General features: G+C 37.4%; 1 protein-coding gene across 2 annotated transcripts in view; it reads right to left on the bottom strand.

Moving 5' to 3' along the window:
- The window catches only part of LOC148939181 (terminal nucleotidyltransferase 4B-like), a 585,918-nt gene that overhangs the window by 52,106 nt on the left and 523,998 nt on the right, over positions 1-9,814 (bottom strand). For both annotated transcript variants that reach the window (XM_089107013.1, XM_089107012.1), the window contains one exon: positions 7,895-8,143. In XM_089107013.1, the coding sequence (XP_088963139.1) occupies positions 7,895-8,143 (249 nt within the window). The remainder of the gene's footprint in view (positions 1-7,894; positions 8,144-9,814) is intronic.

Genomic DNA, 9,814 nt, shown 5'->3' with positions numbered 1-9,814 from the left:
GTGAGGATTGAGTGGTCTTTTGGGAGCCGTGTGGACCGGGGGCGGCGGGGGGTGGACGTTGCGGGGCCGGGGGGACCCTTGGGGGCCGGTGGGCCCTTTGGGAGCCCGGGGGACCTTTGAGGACCAGGGGAGGGCCTTTGGGGGTCTGAGGAGGGCGTTTGGGGGATAACATTTCGAAATTTTTACTTTTTAGTTTACTTTTTGCGGCGCATCCCTGCGGCGCATCCCTGCGGCGCATCCCCTGCGGTGCATCCCCGCGGCGCATCCCTGCGGCGCATCCCTGCGGCGCATCCCTGCGGCGCATCCCCTGCGGCGCATTCCAGCGGCGCATCCCTGCGGCGCATCCCTGCGGCGCATCCTGCGGCGCTTTCCTGCGGTGCCTCCCTGCGGCGCATCCCCTGCGGCGCTTTCCTGACCTGCGGCGCTTCCCCTGCGGCGTTTTCCTGACCTGCGGCGCATCCCTGCGGCACATCCTGCGACGCTTTCCTGCGGCGCATCCCTGCAGCGCATCCCCTGCGGCGCTTTCCTGACCCGCGGCGCAGCCCCGCGGCACATCCTGGGGCGCTTTCCGGGCCCCCGGCGCAGCCCGGCGGCGCTTCTCTGGTCCGGGGGACCTTTGGGGGCGGGGGGTGGGCCGTTGGGGCATAGGGTGGGCCTTTGGGCCACAGGGTGGGCTTTGGGGGGTCGGGGGGGCCGTTGGGGGCCTGGGGGACATTTGGGGACCGGTGGAGGGCCTTTGGGACCCCGTTGGTCCTTTGGGAGCTCGATGGGCCTTTGGGGGGCCCGGGGATGGCGTTTGGGGGTATGGGTGGGCCTTTGGGGACTGGTGGAGGGCCTTTGGGACCCCGTTGGTCCTTTGGGAGCTCAAGGGGCCTTGGGGGGGCCCGGGAAGGGCCTTTGTGGGTCTGGGTGGGCCTTTGGGGGCACCGGTGGCCCTTTGGGAGCTTGGGGGACCTTTGAGGACCGGGGGCTTCCTTTGGGGTTGGGGTTGGATGATTGGAACCCTTTGGGGTGTGGGTAGAGGACCTCACAACACTGTTCAAATGAAACTTGTGTATTATAACGACCACAGAGTTTCACCCTTAAATTCTCTTCTAAAATCTCTTCAAAAATCATCTTTTAAAATGTCTCTAACTGTTTCGCCGAAATAATTCCATAACCTGTCTAAAACGGTTTTGCCCAAATAATCCCTAAACGTAATTCAGCGTGTTCCTTTTGTTTTTGGCATCTCTGCGCTAATGCATTTCAAATTAATAGGAAACCTGATTCCCGCGCTAAAACAATTCATCGCTAAGATGTTTCTTGGAGAATTGTTTCCATGGCCTTTGGTTATTAATATCCTTTGGAGTTCGACCAAAAGAGTTGTTTCCGAGGCAAAGACATTAATGACTTGGATCTATTCCTGGAGAATCGTTTCTAGGCGAAAATTTTTAAAGTCTGACAGATGATGTCATTGGTTGATTGATCTGTCAAGAAAGGGGAATTAATTTGTTGTTTCTAAGGGGAATTATTGATTCACGATAGGTGAATTGAGGTCGACAGCACAGGTGTTCCAAGGTCGATGTTGTTGTTGTTGTAAGTGCACGCTCTCAGCGAATGTCAAGGTCGATGTTGTTGTTGTTGACACATTGGAAAAAAAGGTCATTGACCCCATTAACCACGTGTTCTCCCTAATGACTCTATGCCCATATTTGGACTCCCGTCAGTATTCTATGCCCATATAAGGACTCCCGTCACGACCTCCTGAGGCATCTCTACTGGAGTATAATATACCAGCCCTTCGTAGTAATCTTCCTCGGTACCCCCTTTAGTATTCTAGGTTAAAGCTAGTATGAAAAGTTCCACGGTGTAGTGTGGACGTGCCGTCAGTCTCGTCCATACCTCACTTCAGAATCTTCTAAATTAAACTAAAGGTCATGATTTTTGACCTCGTCATAGAATAGCTATCTGGGTTACGTGACCCTCACACCACAAAGGTAATTTTCAGTTATGTTATGTTATGTTAAGTTGTAGTAACTGTAGCTTTACACACTAGGTGAATATAAAAATGCATAAGGCCTTCTCAATTCTCGCACAAACAAACTTCAAAAATCAAGATATGGAGTGGAGATGAAAATTCAAGCTGTGATCAAGCGTGAAGGGCTTTCTAGGAATGGCTTATGGAATTTAATTGCTCACTCAGCAATTCAATTCTGTTACTGCATTTTTGAATTTTTCATAACAAAATATAAGTTGAAGGGTCCATTCACAATGAGATTTTACTAGTACCGAGATTTAGCTAGCACTAATTTGAGCCCGGCAGAATTTCAGTATGCTCGAATTAGCTCCAGCTAAATCTCGTTATTCGTAAAATCTGATTATGAATCGGTCTTAACGTAAAATCGAATGTGAAGGTGGTGTCTACTTGGCACTGCGTTTGTCAAACAGCTCGTGGTAACGAACTGTATAGCAAGAGCGAGCGTCTCAATAGTAACCGAAACTCTAAAAAACAGAATTGTAATATCAATTGATACATATAAAAAATCGGATTTTTATGCTGATTTTAAATATTTAAGTTTCATCAATTTTAGGTTTCATCTTAGTGATCAAAAGTTACGAGCCTGAGAAAATTTGCCCTATTTTTGAAAAAAGAGAAAACACCCTAAAAGTCATATAATCTTAATGAAAATCACACCATCAGATTCAGTGTAGCAGAGATCCGTACTGTAGAGGTTTAAAGCTCCTATCTGCAAAAACGTGGAATTTGGTGTTTTTTGCCAAAAGAAAGATCATGGATGTGTGTTTATTTGTATGTTTTTTTCTTTTCCCCAGTGGTGATCGCATCGACTCAGTGATCCTAGAATGTCGCGAGAGGGCTCATTCAAACGGAAATTGAAAGTTCTAGTTTCTTTTTTAATAAAAAAAACAAAAAAAAATTAAATAGAATCACTCTTTTTAAAAAAATTTCAAACAAAATTCCCTCCGTAAGATAGCATGACGTAATGTGAAGTCTTATGTTATACTAGTGTAAAGATTCTATGGCGTAGTGTGAAATCACCATGAGCTTCATCAACTTATTACTTTAGTATACTCCAAATTTAACTTGAGCTCGTATTTTTTTACTCGTCATAACAAATATTTATTCGGATTAAGGGGCTTTCACACTACGTAAGTTACTTTCTGTGGTAAGTTACATAGTGTTAACTGTAATATTTTATGGTAAACCAAATTCTTTGGCATTAGCCTCAAGCAAAATCCATAAAACATCATAATCCTCTTCTAAAATTAGTTGATCCACTAGCAAATTATTCAAAATTTAGAAATGTGGAATGCAAATGGAGATTCAAGCTCTGATCAAGCGCGAAAGGCCTTCTAGAAAAATTTGTGTTTATGTATTTTAAAATTCGCTCACTGAAGTATTCCATTTTACTCCTATCATGTTGAATTTCTCATGACAAAACATAAACATACATAATTTAAAATTTATGTAGAGCTAGATTCAACTTGACACAGTCACCATCAGTCTCATCCACTTTCTAATTCAACATCCTCTAATTTAAACTACAGGCCATCTTTAGTTTTACCTCGTCATAAAACAGTTGACAGTGAAGGATATCCTTCAAATTTGAAAGATAATTAGAATATCCTTCAAACATAAATCCTTAATTCTTTGAATATTCTTCATCTTCATATTTAAATCCTTCATCTTCGAATATCCGTCAAACATGCCGTCCTAGGCGAGTGGATTGGTGCGCTAGATTTTGGATCCTTTGTCCGAGTGGGCGAGGGTTCAAATCCTAGTGTAACCACTTATTTGTTTTGAGACGGGGGTCAGTGGAGTGACTCTGTAAGCTCAGCCAGAGTCATCCCAGCTCTAAATGGGTACCTGAAGAAATCTGGGGAAGGTAAACAGGAACGATGCACGAAAGCACTGGATGATTGTTCGCGAACCCCGTTTCTTGGAACTTCCTGGCAGAAGTGCCAACAAACGGATATCAGCACGACCGGTAGGGACTAATGCCATATTCTTTGCCTTTTCTTTACCTTACAATACCCTCATTTGATTTCCTTTACATTTAACTGCTAAGAAACCAAACCCAATGATGTAAATGAAACGTGATTTTGAATGAAACTTAAATGAAATTTAAATGAAACTTAAAAGCCTGAAATCAAAAGATAAAACTCAACAATTAGAGACAAAAACTTAGTATTTCTATTAAATTGAAACTATTTTTGACATTTTCGATCTGCCGATACTGATATTCGATGTAAATATTGATGTCCGATACTGAAATCAGATACTAAGGTACAGTTTAATGCCCACACATTTACAATACAACTTAAGTCTAATAATGCAAATATATCTTTAACTGGTGGCATCAATTCATGGAAATCTAGAGGAGTGAGCGGCAAAAACATTTTCAAAATATGAGGGGAGGGGGCACATTCGTCATTTTTTCTAATTTCTTAGTAAAAAGAACAAGTAGGTATTTTTCGAAAAAATATCCCATATACCCCCAAAGTTTATTTTTTCAAAATATAGTCAGAGAGAGGAGGGGAGGAGGGATAATACCTCCCCCGAAGCCCCCAATATTAAGCTACTGCCCTTGACCAGCTTAATGTGAACCAACGATGAAGAGTGAAAAGCCAATGATGTATTTAAAATATGAATTTTTAAAATTTGTTTTACACAAGTTTAAAATAATACCGAAACTTAGCAATTAGAAAAAAAAGGTCAGTATTTTAGGGTATTAAGTCTGTTTCCGACATATTCAATGTTCTGATACCTATATTTGACACCAATATGGATATCCAGTACAAACGCTGCAACCAAGATTTTTATTCGGGGGGGGGGGGTATTTTTGCTACATCAAACAAAAATGTTTTACTAATCAAACAAAAATTTTGAGGGTGGGGTTAAAACCGAGAGTAGCCTCCCCCATGTATCTGTTCGGTACTAATATCCCACAAAAAAAAAGAACACGCAGCCGTGATTTTTCTTTTGGGGAAATTTTTTTTTTCAGAATTCCACATTTTTGTAGATTCGAGCTCGAAATATGTATAATTAGTTTCTTTGATATGCTTATTTTTTGGTAAGGTTTATATCAAGACCACTTGCTTTTCTAGGAGTATTTTCCCCCCTTTTGTGAAATAAGGCAAATTTTCTAAGGCTCTTTGCTTATGATGGGTAAATTTAAACTTAATGAACTTTATATGTTTGGAATCGGCATAAAAAGCCAATTCTTTTGATATATCAATTCTGATCAAAATTCATTACAGAGTTTCGGTTATTATTCGCTCTATTCGCTCCTTACTTACAGTTCATTAACGACCTGTTTGATAGCAATTACTTAAAATAAGGTTTAATGCAACCGACGTACAATAATGGACATAAATCCTTCATTTAATTTCCTTTGCATTAAGCTGCTTAAGAAACCACGTCCAATTATGTAATTAAAACATGATTTTACATAATTTACCTTCCCACAAGTTTAAAAGGAAAGTATAAATTGAACAATTAGATATAAAACTTAAATTTGTTTGTTGATTAAATATGTTTTTTACATCTTTTATCTGTTGGTATTGGGTGTCGATACCGTTATTCAATTCCGACCCCCTAACGTCGATATTCAATTTTCAATAACTCAACATAGCCGAGACTCAATAGTTTTTAGTTCATTTTTGACTAAGCTACGTGTCAAGAAGTTAATTTAATTGGGATGCATTTTTTCATGGGGAGAGTGAGGGGGACGAGGGCATTGTTCCAAGATGTTAAAAATGTGTAGCTAAAATAATACCTTAAGAGCTATGCGGCTAGAGAGTGGCTTCATCTTTCAAAATGTTTGATTTGAGGCACAAAGTGGCCTAATGAGCTTTCCATGATTCAAAGCCCCAGATACTCATAAAATTTAGCATATTTGTTCCTCAAGGAATGTCGTCCTCTATATTGGACATCCATAATATGGACTCAGTTTGATTGGCAAGGAATTCGGTACTCATTGAATAAGAAACTCGGAAAAAGGACTTGGTTTGCTTTACATTATTTTTTTTTATTTGGTTTGCATTATTTGGACTTGGTTTGCTTTACATTATTTTTTTTTTATTTGGTTTGCATTATTTGGACTTGGTTTGCTTTAAATTATTTTTTTTATTTGATTTGCATTATTTGGACTTGGTTTGCTTTACATTATTTTTTTTTATTTTGTTTGCATTATTTGGACTTGGTTTGCTTTACATTATTTTTTTTTATTTGGTTTGCATTATTTGGACTTGGTTTGCTTTAAATTATTTTTTTTTATTTGGTTTGCATTATTTGGCCTTGGTTTGCTTTAAATTATTTTTTTTTTATTTGGTTTGCATTATTTGGAATTGGTTTGCTTTACATTATTTTTTTTATTTGGTTTGCATTATTTGGACTTTGTTTGCTTTACATTATTTTTTTTTATTTGGTTTGCATTAAAAACCATTATTTGGTTTGCTTTACATTGCTTTACATTTGCTTTACATTACATTATTGGTTTGCTTTACAAAAAAATTTTGTACCTTAGGTTTCTGAAGACCATATTTAAACTTAATAGATTCCTCCAGTCTCATTAACATTTATTAACTGAGCTTTGAGTGTGCTGTATTTTTTTGATTTTAGTAACTTATTAATTTTAGTAATTAATCTTATCAATTTTAGTACACGGGGACCGAGCTTCACTTGGAGAAAGGAAAGGCCTTTCCTTTTATTTCTTTTGCAAAGCAACTTAAATTTAATTTTATACACTGTAGAAAGTAAAACCATTAGGTTATTAGGGCATTTGGGTATTTGTGACGTCATTCATATGAAAAAAAATGTATTTAAAAAAAAAAATTGTGATCTATTTAGATCGTTTTTCCTCGCCCGAAAACCGAAGAATTATTTTATTACAAACAATCTTATTAAACAAACCAAACTCACCAAGTGGAGCTATTTCCCCTGACTTACAAGCTCTTATTGAATTTTCTGCCACAATGCGTGGCATTTAATGTGAAGCAATTAAGAATCCGAGACTCACTTCACAGCTATTAAGCGGAAATACTTTTCCCTAAAAGCTCAGAATCAACTGATTTGTCAATAAACAAATTGCGTTTTAAAACTCCTCCTAGTTATCCTCGAGACTTTCAACCTTTGGGGGTCTCTAATTTCAGTCAGCAGACGATTTGTAAAATGTATCAAGAGGGCTGGGAGGAAGATTCAACTTTTCCCAAAGTCGCAACCATTCTAAATCATTTTTTCATAGCGGAAAATGGCAGTGTGCCAATTTTAAGAAGAAATTGCAGTGCAGTTTTTGAGAAAAAAATTTACAGATATACAATTTTTCCTTGTTTCATTAGTTTTGATTAACGATACAAATTAATTTTTGTCATAAAGTAACTTTTGTAACCTGATTTCTTTTGTACCCTAGATTTTTGAAAATCAGATTTCCCGTTTCTGGAATTCTTCTGTTTATTAACATTCATTAAGTAGGCTCAAGCGTGTTCTATTTTTTATATTGACGACATGAACCTGTCATTGTGGCACAGTTCTCACCGGAAGAAAATCCTGTGTTATAAATACAGCCAAACTCAAGACTAGGCGCATTTAAACCACATGGGCAATTTTGCTATTTTATTTCATTTTAGAAGAAGGATAGGCATACGATATCTTGTTTAAATGAAAAATGTGCAATCATTTTAAATCTGTGTGATTTCAGGCACAGACGGTCCCTCAAAATTCAGAATTCCAATCACTCAGATGACTAATCATTTTTATACAATCCTGAAAAAGGCTTATGCCAGCTTTGCCTCTCACTCAGACTACCTGTCTTGGCTTTGTCTCCAATGGGCCCAATGGATTGATGGCAACTTGATTTTAATCAATATTTAATCACATGATTAATGACAACATTACCTGTCATTTTGGCACAGTCGTCACCGAAAAATCCAGGGTCGCAAATACAGCCAAATTCAAGACAAATACCATGGCCACTACAACTGGACGGACAATTGAGTGCATTTTTGATATTTTCGGGTGGTTCCCAGTCTCCTTCGCCAGATGTTAAGAAGGTATGAAAATTTTCGACTACTTTGGCTTCACAATGGTCTTCGAGAAAAGTAATCAAGTTTGGTAAGGATGATGTCTTCATTATACGATGATAATCTGGAATAGGACAACAGCTTTGAAAAACGATTTATTTACAGGTAGCCTACCCATGATTTGAAAAGAAAGTGTGAAAAATATTCTTACCGTCTGTTCCAAAGAAATTAGTTTTGAACTGTGGGCGCTTCAAAAGTTGAAGGAGAAAAGCCAGAGGTTTAATGGAAGAATTTTCATTTATGCCCAAAGAAAAGACTTAAGTGTTTTCAGAAAAGAAGTTAGACTTAAGTATATTGATGATCAAAACGGGTATAGTCTTCAATAGTTAATCTCCAGTAGTTAAGTCTTCAACTAAAAGTCAACAAGTTTAAACGTTACTTAAGTTGTAACGGTACAAGTTGTGGTTAAGTTGTAGTTAAGTAACGGTTAAGTTGTGGTACAAGTTTTAAATACTACGTAAGAACGAATGAGTTTGTAAGTTCGATTTGTAAAGCTTTCGACTTTGTAAAACATCAGTAGTAAAACTACTGATGACGGTCACTGCATATGTGACCGAAATATCTGGTATTTTTGTGAACTTCTGTCACTGTTTGTGAAACACTATCGATTAAAAGGATTTTATCCATATTTGAACTTTTATTTATTTATTGTCGCTGAAAGGCAGTGTGGTCTTCAAAATTGTCTAAAAAAAAATAATTAAAAAAAATAGTAATTAAATATAATCCGCTAAATTAAGAAAAAGCAAAGTTATTTGTTCACGCCAATCACTTAACACCAATCAATCTTGTAGAATTTAGATTTATTTTTAACATATTATTATGATCTGTAACACAGTTCTCCTCCAAATTTTGTTTAAAAAAGCAATTAAAAAACAAATAATTTTAATACAATATTTAAAATAATACGCTAAATTTTAAGAAATCTTAATTATTTGCTCATTCCAATCATTGACGCACACAGTTTTCATTCAAATTTCATTTAAAAAACAATTAAAAACTATTTAAAGAATTAAATATTATATAATTTTAATAAAATATTTAGAATAATCAGCTAAATTTTTAAAAATCTAAATTAATTACTCCTCCCAATCATTTGACGTAAAGCAATCCTACAGAAAGAATTGCATTTTTTAACATTTTATGAGGGTCCTTTACCCAGTTTTACTCCAAATTTCATTTTACAGAGGGAGGAGCAAGGGGACATTTATAAATCATCTGCATCATCTTAAAAGGCATGTATTTGAACATTGGTTTAATAGTTTAAGGAGGGGAATCTGAATATGAAAGGAATATATATTTTCTTTTAAGATACTATGAGTACACTACTATCCAAAAATCAATTTTTGGGGGAAGGGTATAAAGGGAGAAACAGTGTAATCCATTTTACAGTCTTTAAAAGTATGCTTTTACACATTATTCTAGCAATTCTAAGAGGGTATTCTCAATAAGAAAGGAATGTATATTTATACCATAGTCTTTGTGGGTAGAACACAGAGGGACAAATTTTTCAGGGTATCATCTACATTCAGAAGTCAGCGGCGGATCCAGGGGAGGGCGATAGGGGCGCCCCCCCCCCTAATGTAGATGATACCTCAATTAACGTAATTAACGTAATTTACTTAATTAACGTAAGTTTACTTTAAATAAACTTGCTCCTAAGGCAAGTTTATCAGATCAGCCTATTTTGCGCCCCCCTAAAAAAAATCCTGGATCCGCCCCTGTCAGAGGTATGTTT

The sequence above is a fragment of the Artemia sp. Qi Xiang Cuo genome, chromosome 21 (genome assembly GCF_049724085.1).
Source record: "Artemia sp. Qi Xiang Cuo chromosome 21, ASM4972408v1, whole genome shotgun sequence".
Taxonomy (NCBI): Eukaryota; Metazoa; Arthropoda; class Branchiopoda; order Anostraca; family Artemiidae; genus Artemia; species Artemia sp. Qi Xiang Cuo.
This window is presented reverse-complemented; position numbering and strand designations above follow the sequence as displayed.